The sequence below is a fragment of the Lonchura striata genome, chromosome 30 (assembly GCF_046129695.1).
Source record: "Lonchura striata isolate bLonStr1 chromosome 30, bLonStr1.mat, whole genome shotgun sequence".
NCBI classification, from domain to species: Eukaryota; Metazoa; Chordata; class Aves; order Passeriformes; family Estrildidae; genus Lonchura; species Lonchura striata.
Window position 1 is genome coordinate 4,219,649 of NC_134632.1, and position 17,507 is coordinate 4,237,155.

The 17,507-nt window shown below is 62.6% G+C and overlaps 2 protein-coding genes across 4 annotated transcripts; one reads left to right on the plus strand and one right to left on the minus strand.

The window, feature by feature from the left end:
* The first annotated feature begins 4,117 nt into the window (after positions 1–4,117).
* On the plus strand, positions 4,118–11,591 carry HMGA1 (high mobility group AT-hook 1). Of its 3 annotated transcripts, none has more exons than XM_021535961.3 (6): positions 4,118–4,237; positions 4,480–4,606; positions 8,091–8,195; positions 8,862–8,945; positions 9,324–9,374; positions 10,465–11,591. In XM_021535961.3, exons 3-6 carry the CDS (start codon positions 8,094–8,096, stop codon positions 10,519–10,521), a joined length of 294 nt encoding a protein of 97 aa, XP_021391636.1. In that variant the 5' UTR covers positions 4,118–4,237; positions 4,480–4,606; positions 8,091–8,093; the 3' UTR covers positions 10,522–11,591. The 3 variants fall into 3 exon arrangements, with proteins under 3 accessions (XP_021391636.1, XP_021391640.1, XP_021391639.1); XM_021535965.3 differs by having other exon boundaries at positions 11,355–11,591; XM_021535964.3 differs by having other exon boundaries at positions 8,865–8,945.
* A 374-nt stretch (positions 11,592–11,965) lies between these two features.
* SMIM29 (small integral membrane protein 29) lies at positions 11,966–12,915 on the minus strand. The gene is made up of 4 exons (XM_021535967.3): positions 12,743–12,915; positions 12,627–12,652; positions 12,452–12,557; positions 11,966–12,196 (listed from the first exon to the last, which is right to left on the minus strand). Exons 1-4 carry the CDS (start codon positions 12,851–12,853, stop codon positions 12,134–12,136), a joined length of 306 nt encoding a protein of 101 aa, XP_021391642.1. The 5' UTR covers positions 12,854–12,915; the 3' UTR covers positions 11,966–12,133.
* Positions 12,916–17,507: the final 4,592 nt, after the last annotated feature.

The window sequence follows — 17,507 nt, forward strand, 5'->3', positions numbered from 1 at the left end:
TGGCACATTCCCCGCGTGGGGAACACCGGGGCTGAGGAAGTTGCCAGCACCCCCAGCGTGGCTCAGCCTCATCTTTGCCCAGGGGGACGGCACCGGGCTCCATTCCTGCCTCTTCCCTGCTTGCTGCCACCTCCTTCTGCCAGGCGGGACCCCGCAGCCTCCCCGCACCCACCTGAGCCCATGTGCGGGAGCGGGGCCAGGGCTGCCCCCCGCAGCAGCCCCAGGCTTTGTGCTCCCGGCAGGCAGCCCCGAGGAGGTTTCATGTTACTGGGAAACTGGGATGGCGGGATGTTCCCGGGGCAGCCCCGCAGACAAAAGGCCATTGTGCAGCCGCGCAGCCATGGCTGCAGCCCCGGAGCATCCCGCTCCCTGCCACAGCCAGCAGCCACCCCAGGCCCGGGAGGTGGCACAGCCGGTGTTGGACCCGCCAGGGGCCCGAGCAGCTCCCCAAAACTCATGGGATGCTCCGGCATAGAGTGCCCAAGCCGGAGCACCCCACAAACGACCCCTTGCCCATCGCCATGCCACCAGCAGCACCCTCTCCATCCCGCGGGGCAGGAGTGGCACTAAACCAGACCCTGCTGGCACCGAGTAGGGGTGACGGGCAGGGACGTGTCCCCACAGGTCAGGACGTGCAGGTGAGGGGTGGCTGAGCCTGAGCCGCTTTCCAGCCCCACCGGCTGATCCTGCTCGCCCTGCGGCCGCCATGGATCAGCCTGTGCTGCCTCGGGATCACCAGGGTACAGGGAGTTATTTATGTGCATTTCCCGCTGCGGGGGCTGTGCTTATTGCAGCCCCAAGCACCCCGGAGCCCAGGGCAGGGGGAGCACCTCCAAATCCTTCTCCTCCTCCCACCGCCACCAAATTCTCCCCTGAAGCCCCAGCTCCGCGGTCCTGTCCCCACCACGCCCCATTAACGGCTGCTCCAGAGGCTCTGCAGGTGACAAACACACCCTCGTAATTAGCCAGGTGGCCCTTCTAATCACCCGACAACCTGAGCTGACTCAGAGGCTCGGGTTTCCCCTTTCCCAGGGAAATTAGCAGGAATTAGGCGCCCAAATCCCAAGCGCGGCTTTGCGGGGCTCGGTGGCAGTGCCAGGACGCAGGGCAGGGCAGGATAAGATGTGTGCCACTCAAGGGCCACCCTCTGGTCCCCCATATCCCCCCTGGGTGCTTTTTTGGACACCAAATCAGAGGTTCTGAGGAGCCCAAGGAGCTGGGGGTGATTTTTTTTTTCAGGGCACTTTCCAGAGGTGCAGCTTTTCCCAAGCGCTGGGCACCCGTTTCACCATCTGCTGTCTTCCCGGACCTGAAATATTGGCTAAATAAATCGAGATACGAAATAATTCATGTGTGCACCCCCCATTTGCAGCTCGTGCACCCCACGGCGCTGGTCCTGCAAACCCCGGGCTCAAATCGGCGCTTTAAGACTGTAAATTATCAGGTGATTTAGGAATTTGTCCGCAGAATGGAGCTGCAGGAAAACGCTGCCCTGGTGAGAGCTTAATCTGCTCCAGGGGTGAGAAGGAGGAAGGAGCCATTTAATCAAATTAACAGGCCTGGTTTGGGGTGGGTCCGGGGCTTTTTGGCCACATGGGGCTTCCTCAATGGGGCCATCGGGGAAACAAAGCCGGGAGGGGAAACAAAGGCCACGTCCCCATCCCTGTCCTCCCGCGCCATGGCCGGCCAGCCCCGGGAGCTCCCGGACCGGGACATCCCTGCTGGCATCCCGGGGGGCTCCCGGACCACCGGGACATCCCTGCTGGCATCCCGGGGGGCTCCCGTGAGCTCCGGGACCACCGGGACATCCCTGCTGGCATCCCGGGGGGCTCCCGTGAGCTCCGGGACATCCCTGCTGGCATCCCGGAGGGCTCCCGTGAGCTCCGGGACATCCCTGCTGGCATCCCGGGGGGCTCCCGTGAGCTCCCGGACCACCGGGACATGCCTGCTGGCATCCCGGGGGGCTCCCGGCTCCTCGGGCACTCCGGGACATCCCTGCTGGCATCCCGGGGGGCTCCCGGACCGGGACATCCCTGCTGGCATCCCGGAGGGCTCCCGGCTCCTCGGGCACTCCGGGACACCGGCTCCGGGCGATGCCACCCCGGCACGGCCCGGGCTGCCCCGCCGTGCCCCGCGTTGGGCTCAGCTGCGATGTGTTTCCCCATTTCCAGCCATTTTCAGCTTCTTCCCTGGCTGCAGAACTCAACGGCGGGATGGGGGAGCTTGCCCAGTCCTGCTCCCAAACCCACTCAGCCGCGAGCCGTAAATCAGGAACCCAAGTGCAGAAACAAAAGTGAAAATGTTCTTCTCAGACTGCAGCCCCGGGCTCTGCTCCAGCGCGGTTCTTTCGCTGTTTTGCCCTCCTTGCACGTGGCTGTGTGCCTGTACCTGGCTGCTAGGCCATCTCCCCACCTCTCTCTAGTTCTGGGGCATTCCTCCAGCTCTGTTTTTCTTCTTTAAAGACCAAGTGGACGCCCCACGGGTGAAGTCGGTGTGGGGAGACTCCAGCGTGGGCTCTGAGAGTGGGAAACTGCTGAAACTTTGAGGGATTGAAGCAGAGCAGCCCCGGTGGTTTGCAGAACTCGGGCTGCTGCACAGTAAATAAGGAGGGATATTAATAACAACGAGCCTCTGCCAGCACACAAACCAAGTTCCTCATTGGGCTCACGAGCCTGAGCAGAAGCTTTGGGGTAAAAGGCACCCTGACATATTCAAACCCAGGCAGGGCTGCCTGCAGGTGGGGAAACACTAATTTTAGCCCCAAAAAAAAAGGGTTTGCAAACAACCCCTGGCTGGACACAAGGCCCTGGGATGGGGGCTTGGATCAGGAGGTGCACGGGGTGCAGGCAGGGGGTGCCTGCTCTTCCTGCAGCTGTTTGGGAACAGGAAACCCTCTTGCAGGAGGGTTCGCCCCCATCTTGGCTTTTATTTTTTAATTGTCAGAAAGGGTCACTGCTCCGATTGTGTTTTAGGCAGAGGAATTTGCAGGGGATTTGAAAAATCCAAATAACAATTAGCAGAAACAAGTGCCCCAAGCCTGGCTGGGTTTGATTTGTTTTTCTTCACCAACATTCCCTGCTAGAGCAGTTTTGCACAGGCAGATGTTGATACTTTCACATTTCATCATCTTAAGGCTCTCCTTTTTTTTTTTTAATATTTTAATAAAAACTTTTCTGAAACTTAAATCCAGCTGTCTGAAGTTCAGATCCTCACTTCAGAGTTCAGCCCTTAGAGTCAAGATGGTCAAAAGCACCCAAATCAGTTTCCATTAGGTTTGTTATTGTTTGCACAGGAGTTTGCAAAAACTTCACACAACGGGATGCTGAGCTCTGGATTTCCCAGTATCTCATCGAGGAAAAGCACCACAAGACCCCAAATGCTCAACTTGTGTTGGAAACACTGCCCTGACACAGGGGGGGACCTGGGTTTTGGGGCACCTCACCCGAGAGCTGATCTCAGCTGACTCCACAACGACCCAAAGCACTTCCAAACCGAGCAGAGGAATTCTGAACAAAGCTCTTCCCTGCAGACTGAGCCCAGCACCTGCCTAAAGCCCCGGAGAGCCTCGGGGGCCCCCAGGAGCCCCCAAACCTCACTGTGCACCCAGCAGAACCTGCTCCCACACCAGCCTCCCCTTTCGGCGGTGGTGCTGCGGTAACGCATTCAATGAACACCGCAGCAGCATCCGGGGAGCCCCGGGGAGGGAGCCCCCCGACCCGGGGAGCAGAAGCTTTTTTGGGGAGCTGACCTGGTGGGGAGGCAGCAAACAGAAGGAGCATCGTGCTCCGGCCACCGGCACATGGCGATTGCCCCCGCGGGGCCACCAAACCCCAAAATACGGAAAGGGGAGAGCCACGGGTGTGACGATGGTGATTGTGGGGGGGGGGGGGTCACCCACAGTGGGGTCACCCAGCCGGGGGTCACCGCCACGACCCCGGCCGGGAGCGTTGGCAGAGGGGGGGATGAGGGTGTCTCCATCCTCTCCATCCTCCCCGGCCTGATCTCCACCCGCCGGGGGGGGACCCGGGGCGGGCAGGGCGGGCAGGGGCGCAGCCGCCGCCGCAGCGCTTTGAACGGTCCTATCGCTCCCGGCCGCGCCGCCCCGCGCCGCCCCCGCCGTGATGCGGCCCCGGCTCCGCCTCCCCCGCTCCGCCGGCGCTGGGAGCTCCCTTCGCCTGTTTGCCCTTATTTAATTTCGAGTGTGATTTTGCTATTTTTAGCAGCTGGATCCCCTCCAGTAAGGCTAGGAGCTCGCTCCGTTTTTTTTTTTCCCCCCCTCTCCCCCCTTTCCCCCCCACCTCTTTTTTTTTTTTTTTTTTTATTCCCCCCTCGTTCCCTTGCAAATGATTTTGACCCAGCTTCCTTCCTCCTGGAGCAATTTTTTTTTTTTTTTCTCTCGCTCTCTTTATTATTTATATAAATCCGCGGGGCCTGGCGGGGATGCGGGGCTGAGCCGCAGCCTCTCTCTTCTCCTTGCAGATCCGCAGTCGCCGCGGGCGGGGGGTCCCTTCGCTCCGCAACACAGACCCGCCGGGAAAAAAACAAAACCATCGAAAACCGGCCCCGAAACCCACGGCGAACGCCCGGCTCCGGGATCAAGCTGACTGTGAGTGCCACCTTCCTCTTCCTTCTGCCGCGGGGGGCCGGGGCTTCGCTTCCCCCGGCCGCATGCGGGGACGGGCCGCGTGCGCCTGCCCGAGCTGGGCTTCATTATCGCTATTAATTATTGTTAATAGCAGCGTGATGCACCTGGGGGGGTGGGCCGGGCGGGGGTCCCCGCTCCCACCGCCGAGCGACTTCGCTCCACTTATTGGGCTGCGGGTGATGCAAACGCCCCGCACGGCGCTCGGGGCCCCGCACGTTCCCGGGACAGCCCCGGGACAGCCCCGGGACAGGCACCGTGCAAGGTGCGTGGGGGCCGCGCACCCGCGGGTCGGGGCGAAGTTGCGGGGCTGGGGGCTCAGGCGAGCCCCCCCAGCACGGTGCCCCGCAGCCCGCCTGCAGCGCCGGCTCCACGAGGGGTTTTATTACACCGCCCCCCACCCCCAGGACGGGGGCTTCACAAAGCCCTGATGGTGCCCTTCCTGCCTCTTTTCTTTCTCCTGCACCTCCCTCCTTCCTTTCCTTTATCACTTCCTTTTATTATGCATCCCAGGAAGGAAGGGGGGGACTTTCCTCAATGGCAGCCCCGGGGTGGGGTTCAGAGCAGCCCCGCGGCGGGTCGGGGCTAAGGAGGAGCCCGCACATCCCTCCCGGCCCGCACCCCTGCCCAACAGGCTCTTCAACTTCTGCTCCACGATTCCTTCCCCTCCTCCTTCCCCATCCCTCTGCCAGGAGGTGCGGCTGGGATCCTTCTCCAGCTGCCATCAGGCTGGATTTTCTGGGCGTGAAGAGCTTTTATTTATTTTTTTTAATATATATATACATTTATATATATATATTTTTTTTTTAAGATCTAAGCCCCCCCCCCGCCTGTCTTCCCGCTTCTCCTGGGCCGGTTTGTTTAATCTAAAGAGTAGGTGGCAGGAGCGAGGGATTTATGGGGTTATCAGCACAGAGCAGCGTAAGGCAGCGCAGGCGGCTGGGAAGGCAGGACCAGGCCCGAGAGCAGGAGGGAGCATCGCTCCGAGGGGACAGGTTGGTCCTTGTGCGACCCAGAGGTGGCTGCTGCGGAGCAGAGGGAGCGAGGAGGAGGCCCCGGAGGCTGAGCATCCACAGGGACGGAGAAGGGGAGGAGGTTTCCTTCCCCCAGCTCAATGGAGAGGCAGATGCGGCCCCTCCAAACCGTGCCGAGATGCTCCCCCCGCCCCTGGCGAGCCCGGCAGCCCCTGCCCGCGTCCCCCACTGATTCCTCCCTGCCTGGAAAGGTTTTCTCCCTCAGCTGCTTCCTCTCCTCCATGGCAACCCAGCTGCTCCCTCCCTCCCTGCTCGGCTCTGATGGCGTGTGAGCAGGGCCGGGGCTGCTCCCGCCATGTGCCCGGCGTGGTCCCCGCGGGCCGGGGGCACTGCGGGCGGCTGGGGCGGCTCTCGGGAGCGGGGCTGCCTGGGAAGGGGCTGGCATGGCAGAGGAGCAGCCCCCATTTCCAGCATCCTCCTTCCCAACCCCCTCTGCCAGAGCCCCCCGAGCCCCCTCAGCGCTGGAGCCCCTGCGGAGGAGAGGGGGTGGGATGAGGAAGGATGGGGGGTGGGATGAGCAGGGATTGGAGATGGGATGAGCAGGAATTGTGGGGTGGGATGAGCAGGAATTGGAGATGGGATGAGCAGGAATTGGAGATGGGATGAGCAGGAATTGTGGGGTGGGATGAGCAGGAATTGGAGATGGGATGAGTAGGAATTGGGGATGGGATGAGCAGGGATTGGGGGGTGGGATGAGCAGGAATTGGAGATGGGATGAGCAGGGATTGGGGATGGGATGAGCAGGGATTGGGGGGTGGGATGAGCAGGAATTGGAGATGGGATGAGCAGGAATTGGAGATGGGATGAGCAGGAATTGGGGGTGGGATGCAGAGGGATGGGGGTGGGTGGAAGGTGCACGTGCTTTCCCCAGCACCAACAACTTTGCACAGCAGCTGCTTTGGGGGGCACAGGGCGGGCAGACCCAGCGGCACCCCCGACCCGTGCAGGGTTCCCTTGGCATTCCCAGCTGGAGCTGCTGTGGGGTCTGGTGGCCCCTCCAGAGGCGGAGAGCCCAGCAGGGTGGGGGTCATGCTGGGCCCATCTGTTTCCAGCTGCAGGAGGGGGCACGGAGCAGCTCGAGGCTGTGCTGCCTCTGACAGAGATTGACTTAAAAAGAGACAAAACCCCGTCCCAGCCCGACCAGCAGCCGGCCCTTTGCTGGCCTAAATCTAAACCATACTTCTTTTTTTTTTTTCCTAAGAGACTCCTTGAAGGGCTCTGGGATGCTGTGAGTAATATTTTCGGGGTGTTTACACTACAGCATGGTTTCTGTCTCCCAAAAAAAAAAAAAAAAAAAAGACTCTGAGGGTGGTTTTTGTTGTTGTTGTTCTGCACTCATGAGTCACTTCCAGAGGGGAGCAGGAGCTGACGCCTGTTTTTTGAAAAGGCTCAGAGGTCTGAGTGGCTCCTCGGGGCTGCATGTCCTGCCCACACCCTCCCCAGTGAGGCTCAGCACCCCGGGGGGCTCAGCACCCTCTGCCCCCACAGCCCCGCTATCCCAGCTGCTCCAACACCATCAAACTGGGACCAGTTCCTCAAAGCTGAGCATTATTGTCCCAGAGGCAGGAGGGTGCCTCCATCAGCACGCACAGACTGGGCACACGGCCTCGGAGCTGCCTCTGTTGCTGCTGGCAAGCCTCACATCCCCACGCTGGGCAGGTGTCCCCAGCATGGCCACGCTCACCCCGCCCGTGGGCTCACCGTGGGCAGCGGGGCTGTGGCAGCAATCCTGCCACATCCCGACTCCCTCCTGGGCTGCCAGCCGGGCACCGAGCCACCCCCACGGCTCTGGAAAAGCAGGTTTTCCCTGTGGCCCTGGGAAGCAGCGAGGTGGAGAGGGGAAGATGGAGCCTTTTCCTTGGTGGAATTGCTCCAGGAGCAAGGGAGAGCTGCCCAGCCCTTTGGGACGTGCACAGGGGAGGTGACAACCCAGCGTCCTTAGGTCAAGGGCTCAGCCCTACCCCCAGCTAGGCAGTGCCGAGGGTGGGGTGGGGTGGGGAGCAGGGCTGTGGGACCCTGAGCCCCGCTCCAGGGCCCTGGCACCCCCCTGGGGACACCCAAGGTGCCCAGTGCCACCACTCGCCCTGCCCCAACTCGCGGTGCCAGCAGCACATCTGGGATTTCAGGTTAAATCTGGAGCCTCTGCTCTCCTCGAGGGCTCTGCAGGATGGGCTGGCCAAGCTGCTGCTCCCCAAACTCCTGAGGGGACCCCAGGAGTGGCTGCTCCTGCAGGGTGGCCGTGGGCTGGGGGCACTGCCCTGCAGCCAGCGCATTTTGCTCCCCGGCTGGTGCCAGGGGCACGCAGCGGACATCTCTGCTGCCCCAGGGTGAGGGTGTTGGGGCTGGCACGGCGAGCCAGAGCCCTGCCTGACTGACCTTCCTCCCTCCCACTCCTCCTCACCCTGCTGGGACAGACGATGAGTGAATCCAGCGCCAAATCCAGCCAGCCCCTGGCCTCCAAAGGGGAGAAAGACGTCTCGGAGAAGAGGGGCCGAGGGCGGCCTAGGAAGAAGCCGCAGGTACGTGGGGTCCCCTCGGAGAAAGGGGGGCCTTGAGCACCCCCAGGGTGTGGGGCAGCAGGAGATCCCCCCACACCTACACCCCAGGCTGGGGACACCCCCAGTGCAGCCCCGTTACCCCTTTGGGCAGCACCTCCCCAGGGCTCAGCAGCAGCAAAACCTTCCTGGGGGTGTCCAGAGCCCCCCCAGAGCTCCTGGCCCCGGCTGGGGGCTCTCCTGCCCCTCCCCAGGCCCTGCTGAACCTGCCTTTGCAGACAGGCTAATTAAAGCCCCATTAGCAAAAGCTGCTCAGAGAGATAAGATGCTGCTGAAGCCTTTATAGTACCAAACCCCCCCAGCTCCCCCCGAGGCAGGTGGGGTTTGTGCACATGGTTTTCCTGCAGAAAAGGTGATTTGTGGCTTCCCCAAGACGCTTCCTCAGCAGGGAGCGGGGTCTGGGCTGAAGGGACCATCCAGCTGGGCTGAGTGGGTGATGCTGGGGGTGGAAAAGGTCATGTTTGCCCAGCTGAAGGACACGCAGGAGCCTGTGCCTGGCGTCTGACCGCCAATCCCAGTGTGACCAGTGCTCCCAGTAGCACACGGAGCATCTCTGCCGGGGACAACGGGACTGCCAGGCTGCACTGCAAACCACTCTGGGCATGCAAACCCCCCAAAATCTTCCTCCAGCAGGAGCCCAGCGAGGCCCCGACCCCCAAGAGACCCCGTGGACGGCCGAAGGGCAGCAAAAACAAGGCCACCACAAAGGGCAGGGTAGGTACCCGGGATGGGGCTGCTCCAGCTTCCACAGGCCCGGTTTGAGCTCAGTTATGGACAATTCGGGGCAGATCTGCCTCCGAGGTGGGGATGGGGGGAGGAATCTGGCCCAGGGAGGGTGGGGGGGCTGTGTGTCAGCACCAGGACACCACCCGAGATAAACCTGCTTGCAAAACAGGCGACTCACATCCTGCACCCACCTCGTGACTCACGGGGCATCCAGGGGGGCTCGGGGGGCTGGCAGCACCGCCCCGGGAGATGCCAGTGGGGTGATGAATCCGGCAGTCACGGTGGGAGGAAGGGGAACACCGCCCACCCCCGCCAGCATCCTGGGGACAGCCTGACCAAAATGCCTTTTTTGTTCTCCCGGCTCAGAAAGCTGCAGTCACGCCAGGGAGGAAACCTCGAGGGCGACCCAAAAAATCGGTAAGTGGGCTTTTCCTTTCCCCCATCCACCCTGGCAGGGTGCTGGGCACTCTGGGGGCACAGCAGCTCCCCGGAGAGCCCCGTGAGGCTGTTGGGTGGAGGTGCTCAGAGCACTTGAGCAAGTAGAACACGCACAGGGTGGGCTCTGAAACCTCTGGAGGTGGGGTTTTGAGGAATCCTGCCCACCCCACATCCCCATGGACCCACGAGCAGCCTGGCTGGCTGGTCCTGCCCTGGGGACATGCTGACATTCCTTCCTCCCTTCCCTGAGCTTCCCCTCCTCCATTTCCCCCCTCTGTTGGCAGCTCAGGCGGGTGCCAGGTACCCCGGGCAGTCTCATCTCCCTTCCCTGCCTGTCCCGGATTTTGCTCCTTTTCCCACTGAAATTCCTGGCAGAGCCAAGGGCTTGGGGCCAGCCAGGGCTGCAAACCCCAGGTGCCATCCTGCCAGGGCTGTCACCATGCCAGGGGTGTCACTGTGCCGGGGGTGTCCCCGTGCCAGGAGTGCCACCGTGCCAGGGGTGTCACCATGTCGGGGGTGTCACCGTGCTGGGGGCAGTTTGGGGACTCCAGGGCGGGCAGCTGGAGCTGGGGGTGTGTGTGAGGTGCCTGTCCCGTGCCAGCGGGGCCGTGCTGGGACACGATGTCCTGCGATGTCCCGCTCTGGCAGGCACGGTGGTGTTTTTGTGAGTGGCGCGGGAGGAAGTGGGGCTGGCGTGACTCGGCCTCGCTCAGCCCCGAGTCCCCGCCGCCCCCGGGGTCACGGCCACCCACCCCGGCCCCGGGGCTGCACGGGGACAGCCGGGGCTGGACACCCGACAGCCACGGCTGCCACCCCCCCACCCCGGTGGCCACTGGGGACCCGGCTCCAGAGGTGTTGGTGGGGCTGTGGTCTCCCCTCCTCACTTTCCTCCTGGGATTTCACCTCCAAGCTAGAGTCAGGGCCGCTCCTTGAAGCCAGGACGGGGCCGTGCCTCAGTTTCCCTCGCTGCACAAGGGGTGTGATGCGCCTGGCCAGCCCTTGGCGCGGGGGCAGCAGAGTGGGGCCGCTCTCCTTTCCACCCCCCCGGCCACGCTCCCTTGCCTTGCAGCAGCAGGACGAGGAGGAGGTGAACATTTCCCAGGAGTCATCCGAGGAGGAGCAGTGACACCTCCCGAACCCGGCGCTACCTCATCGCCCGACGGCCCCGCGGCGGCCGGGGGAGAGGGGTGGGGAGAGACCCACTGTGCCGCCCTGGCTTCCTCCTCCTCCTCCTCCCTCCTCCGCTCCCTCCTCACCCTCAGACAACGGCAGCACTGGAAAATGGCCCAACCCGGGCGGCCCCCGCAGCCCCCGCCCGGGGGGGCACTGCCCCAGCTCCCCCTCCCCAGCCCTGGGCTTTGGGCACCCCACTGGAAAGGGGGATCACGGCAGAGAGCCGGGCTGGCACCCCCACCTTCGCTGCCCCCCGTGCAGTGATCTCACCCCGCCAAAGTGGGGCTGGCTGCCCCCCCAGCACTGGGCTCGGCAGGGAAGAGACGGGGGGGCAGTGAAGGTGAGACCCCCCCCAGAATGCGTTAGACCTTTGCTCTGGCCTGCTGCTACCCTGGGCAGCCCCCTTCGTCCCCCCAGCCCTGGGTGACTGCACTGTGTGCGGGAGCAGCTCCCGCGGCGCTGCCGGGGCCCGGTGCCCATCCCGGGGGTGCCCGGGGTGCCCGAGCACGGCTGGCCCCGGGCAGCCCTCTCCTCATAGGTTCTGGTATATATTTTTTTTTTTTGTTTAGTATTTTTTTTTTCCTTTCATTCACAACTACCTCTGGATATTTAAGTTCCACTCTCTGAACTCACGGATGTGCTGCTGCGCTGCCAGGGCACCGTGGGCTCGGTGGTTCCTGTTTTCGGAGTGTTGCTGGGGGCTGTGGGGTATTTTTTTTTTTTTCCCCCTCCTTTTTTTTGGGCTTCATTTTTCTTTTTTTTTTTTTTTTTAATTGTTATTTTGAGGTCTAGTTTGCTCTGCTGCTTCAAGGGATCGAGGCTGGCAGGGCAGAGGTGTGGAGGGACCATGGGATGCTCCCCCTTCCCCTCTGCCCCGGCACGACGGCTGCAGCGGGACCGGAGGTCGGTGCCGGGCGGCCCCGGCGGGAGAGAATCGGGGTTTGGTTTGGGTTTTTTTTTGGTTCACTGTTAACGACCTTTTGGGTTCCTATTTGCAGTTACTTGAATAAAACATTTTATGGATGTTTGTGACGCCTCTGTCCCGGGCCCCGGCTGGGTGGGGCAGGGCTGGCTCCTCCCGGGGTACCTCCACAGGGACATCCAGGCATCCACGGGGATGAGCTGCCGATGGAAACACGAACAGGCAAAGCCCTGCTGCCCCCCAAACTCCCACCCAAGGCCGGGAACCCCCAGCCTCACTCGGAGCCTCGGGGCCAAGGCAGAGACGCGTTTATTCACCCCATCTTCCCCCAGGCATCCCGTGCCAGCAGAGCCTGCTGCTCCCTGCCAGTCTGCCAGCCCCAGTGGGCCCTCCTGGGCTTTCCAAGGGGCTGCTGCAACAGTTCAAGGAAAAAAAAAAAAAAAAAAGGCAAAAAAGGCAAAACCAGGCACTGAGGTAGGAGATGTCCCATCCTGGTCAGTGCTCAGAGGTGGGGGCAGCAGCTGTGGCATCGTGGCACCACCGCGGGCACATCCTGCCCGTTCTGGCTGATGGAACCGGTGCTGCTGCCCCGTCCTCCCTCCCCTCCGGCGGGCAGGATCCCGTCCCGGTGCTCCGGGCAGAGTCAGGCCCTCCAGTCCCTGCGCGGGGGCCAAGGGGATGAGGAACCCCCCCAGCCAGGCACCACCTGCAACAAACACAAAGGAACACACCTACAGCCAGGGCGGGTGGGGAAGGCGCTGCCCACGCAGCCCAACCCTCCCAAAACCCTCTGGATTACATCCAAAGCCCAACTCCCACAAGGTCGGACTCTATGTTCTTGGAGGTTTTTCCCGACCTTAATGATTCCATGATTCCCAGAGCTCCCTGGGGACAGGCACCTCATTTGCTGCTTCAATTTTTCATGGGAAAAGCGGATAGAATTCCCAGCACAGCGACCCACCTGAGCCTCCTCAGCCTCCACCAGCAGCTCCTGCTCCGACTCGGGCGGTTCCTCAGCCGGGTCGTAGCTGTACATGGGCAGCAGCCGGTGCCGCAGCCGCTCGGACCTGCCGGGGGTCGCTGGTGAGTGCAGCCCCCGCCGGCCCCGCCGCCCCCCGCCCCGCGGCCGCGCTCACCTGCGCTTCTTCTTCACGTACATCACCTGCGGGGAAAGGCAAAGGCATCAGCGGCGGGGGCTCCGCGCCCCCCGGTGCCTCCCGGTGCCCCCCGGTGCCTCCCCCCGCCCACTCACCGCGGCCAGGAGGGCACCGAGGAGGGTGAGGAGGAGGAAGGGCCCGAGCACGGAGCCCACCAGCGAGTCCCCCGCCGCGCCCGGGGCCGTGGGCGCCGTGGCGTTGCTCATGGCCCAGCGCCGGCTCCTGCCCGCATCGGGGGGACGCGCCCGTCCGGCTCCACGGACGGGAGCTCTGCAAGCCACAGGCGGCCCCGGCAATGATCCCCTGCCCGGGAATGACCCCCGGCCCGGGAATGACCTCCGGCCCGGGAATGACCCCCCCCCCCAACAACCCCGGGAAATCACCGCCAGGGAATGACCCCCACCCCGGGAATGATCCACCGCCCAGGAACGACCCCCCTCCCGGAAATTCAACGCCCGGGAATGACCCCCTCCCTCCCGGGAATTCACTGCCCAGGAATGACCCACCGCCCAGGAATGACGAGCGCTCAGGTAATAACCCACCTCCCGCCCGGTAATAACCAACTACCCGGTGCTGATCCGCCGCCCGGTATCACCCCGTGGCGGAGCGGGGGGTCACCCCGCACGCCCTCCCTGCGGAGCTGAGGCTCGGGGGGCGATCCGCCTCCAGCAGCGGGACCCCCGCACTGGGCTGTGCCCGGGACACCCCCGGGCTCCCCGACCCCCACCCCAATTCCCCCCTTTCCTCCCTGTCCGGTTCGGGATGTCCCGGGGGTCTCCCCCCCTTCCCCCCCCGCCCACTCCGGGGATCCCCGCGCGCGCGCCCCGCCCGGCCCCGCCCACCTGCGCGCGCCGCCCGCGCCCGGAACCCGCGCGGCGCGTGACGGGCGCGGGGCGGGGCCAATGGGTGGAGCCAATGGGCGGGAGCAGTGGGCGGGACAAATGGGTGGAGCCAATGGGCGTGAGCAGTGGGCGGGACAAATGGGTGTGGCCAATGGGCGGGGCTTGGGGCGGGGCGGTGGCGCCGCGCGGCCGGCAGGGGGCGGCAAAGACCGGGCGGGGGGGTGCGGGGGGAGAGGGAACCGGGCAGAGAAACGCCGGGAAAATGGAAAAATGGGAGAGCGAGGAGGGGAAAAACGGGGAAAAACATCGGGAGGAAGGGGGAAAAGGCCCCTGCGATGGGCACAAGGAAAGGCGAGCGGAGGGGTGGGCGGATGGATGGAGGGAAGCAAAAAAATGAAAAAAAAAGGCAAAATTAGGCACTGAGGTAGATGTCCCGTCCTGGGGGAATTGGACATCTTGCCAAGGTGAGTGTTCAACTAGGGGTGCGGGTGAGAGAAGAGAGAGGGATGGATGGATGGATGGATGGATGGATGGATGGATGGATGGATGGAAGGATGGATGACGGATGGATGGAGGGATGGATGGATGGATGGATGGATGGATGGATGGATGATGGATGGATGGAAGGATGGATGACAGATGGATGGATGGATGGATGGATGGAGGGATGGATGACGGATGGATGGATGGATGGATGGATGGATGGATGGATGGATGGATGGACGGATATGTGGGTGTGGTGGGACACAACCACCCACAGGGGATGGCCGGGTTCCAGGGGTGCCAGGAGCACAGGCAGGGTCACCCACCCTGGGGGCTGCTGTGGGTCCCTGGCCGGGGGCTCCTGCTGTGGCCGCTGTCCCCCAGGCTGGACTCGTGGGGATTTGGCAGGGGCTGTGACGGTGCCAGCAGTGTCACCCACAGTGGTGGCAGCGCCCCAGCCCTGATCCCGGCCGCAGGGCTAATCCGCTTTGCCCGCGGGGACCAGATGGTCCTGCTAAGTGGGTCAGGCAGGAGCGGGGGACACCGGGGAGCTCCGGCCCCGCTGCGCTCCCCGACAGCTGCAAAAAGCAATCATCGAGTGGGATGAGGTGGAAGAGGAGCCTGGACGTGGCGGGGCTGGGGGGACGCAGCCCCCGGGCTGGCAGCAGGGCAGGGCTCAGGCGCTGCGGAGCACCCGGAGCCTCCTGAGCTGGTAGGGAAGAGCAGCAGCTGGGCTGCAGCCTCTGGGATGGAGCTGCCCGTGGCACAGCCACTGTACCCTGCCTGCAGCACTGCCCTGCCTTCAGCACTGCCCATACCAGTCCCCACACTGCTGCCCTCACCTCCTGCCCAGCCCATGCAGGGTTATTTTCCCCTCTCCACACCAGAAAAGGGCACCAGCTGTCCTAGAGTGCCCAACAGCCTTTGTTCCCGGTGTCCCGATGTCCCCAGGGGTCCCGCTGGCCCCACCAGCCCACGCTGACTCCTCTCCCCGGCAGTGGCACTGGTCTCCTTGTCTGTGTTGATGCCCCCCTGCCCCAGAGACCCTTCCCAAACCAGCCCCAGCCCCTGTTCAGCACTGCAATGGGAGAACCACAGAGAGGGACAGGACCCCCAGTTCCCCCCAGCCCAGCGCTGACACCTCAGGAGCCTTCCACGCTGCTGCCCATCCCCTCCCAGCCCAACCCTGCTGTGCCAGGGCTAAAAATAAATCCATCCATTTCTAGGAAAGCTCCTTGGAGAGCATGAGCGAGTGGGAGCACATGGCCAGGAGGAGCATGCGTGGTCCTCGGGAGGAGACCGGGGGCCACCAGGCCCCTCCACAGGGCCAGAGCCAGCCCAGGACACCTGCAGCACCCCCAGATCACACGTGGACATTTATTTTTTACCAATCCATTGTTTCCCAGAGCTCCCAGATGAGGGAAAAGGGGAGCCAAAGCCGGGGCAGCACAGGACCTGCTCATCCCTGGAGAAATCTCCCCCTTGCTAAGCTTGGGGTGGGGAAGGATGTCAGGGGGGCTGAGGCCATCACCACCCATCCTGGGGACAAAGCACCTTCGTCACTGGGGTTTACAGGGCGTCAGCCAGGGCGAGAAAACTGCAATAGCAACACAGGGTATTTATTTCTTTTATCGCTGCCCCAAACCCCGCTGGGAGCCCCCTCCCCTGCGCTCCTCGGCCCCCAGCACATCACTGGGGACAGCTTTGCTGAGCCGCTAAGCTCCCGTTTAAGCAGCTGAGCGCCAAGCGGCCGGATTTGCAGGCAGAGCATCCCTCCGGCTGCTCACCCAGAGCATCCCTCCGGCTGCTCACCCAGAGCATCCCTCCGGCTGCTCACCCGCCCAGAAACACCGGGCTGGGGCCGGGGCCGGGGCTGGTCCCGGCTCTGCCCCCTCGGGCATTAACGCCGCCGTCAGCACAGATTCATTCTGGGCATGCTGCAGGAGCCCGGCCACATCCACATCCCAAAGGGAATGGGCAGAGGCTGGCTCAGGGATGGGTCTCCACACCAGGACGCGTTTGCTTCGCCTTTCCCTGGCCAGGCAGGCAGCCCCAGGGATGCCGGTGCTGTCGGTGCCTCTCCCACGGCTGTTCCATGGGGAAGGATTTTGGGAAAGAGGTGGGAGCACCTTCGGAGGCTCCTCGAGGCTCTCCCCTTAAAATGCCCGTTTTTATTGCAGGGTGTGTGCCCCATCAGCGAGCCCAGCTCAGCACCAGGCTGGTGGTGACATCCCTGTAGTTGGTGACATCCCTGCAGCTGGTGACATCTGCCAGGCTGTGACTGTCCCAAGCCACTGCAGGGAGATTTCTCCTTGGAAAACTCTCCCAGGACGGAGAGACCAGGCAGGAGGCAGAGCCGTGTGAAACCCTGGCGTGTTGATTGGTTGGCACTGGATTGCAGCCCACGCTCTCGGCAAACTGGCAGCCCCCGATTTTATTTTTTGCCATTTTTCGCTCTTTTGAAGACAGCGACGGGCTCCCTCTCACACTGAACAGAGGAAACCCCTCGTGCCAGGACCATCCAGCTTTACCTCATCAGACTCAGAATCAGGCAGGGATGTCCTGCACCAGCCAGCCAGGACCGAGCAGGAGCAAACACCTCCTGCTCCTGCAGGAGGGGCTGAGCACGAAGGGACCAGCTCAGACACAAAGCAGAGACAAACCCCACAGCTCTGGCCAGCCCTGGAGCTTATTTTGGGGAGGAATGGAGAAGCCTCAGGCAAGCACACCTATGGACAGGAGGCTGGACGATGGACCCTGGTCCTTTCTCCCTCAGCTGGGGTCTGGGGTCCCGTTCTGCTGATTTGGGGGACTGCCAGGAGCCCCCCATGTACACAGAGCTCATGGAAGGACTGAGCAGCAAATGCAAAGTGATCATTCGAGATTTTCTGATTTAATAAATATAAAACAGGACACACAGGAAATCCAACAAACGCTCTCAGACCTCCCCAGGTTTCTGAGGCAATTCTAGAGCAAATTCACCAAATATAACATCAAAATTCCCACCTTCCCACTAAAAAAAAAAAAAACAAAAACAAAAAAACAAACCAAACCAACAAAAAACCCAACCTCTATGGACTAGCACCAAAGAGAGATTTATAAATCTCCTAAATACAACTTCAGTCCAGTTCAGTTTCTTTTTCACCAGCTACACCTCAGTTCTGTACAGACCCCTGACACAGCACTCCAGGATCTCTGCAGCCCAGAGCAGCTGGATTAGCTCATCCCAAGGTTAGGAAAATGAGGATCACACCCCAGCCACGAGGTCACCACGTCCCTGAAGGGCTGCAGCCACCAGATGATGCCATTACTGAGGAGAACAGAGCCAGGAGGGAAAACCCAGCCTGGCACCGGGTGAGGCAGAGGGAAAAGCTCCTCACACTGCAACAGGCACTGCTTGGGGCAGGTTTGGCTGAGGATGCAGCTCCATCCCCACCCCAGCACCAGCCACAGGCTCCACTTGGGAGGGTCAAACCCCAAACCAACCCCTCACCAAGCCCCAGTGCTCCCTGTATGCTCTGCACAGGGATGGATG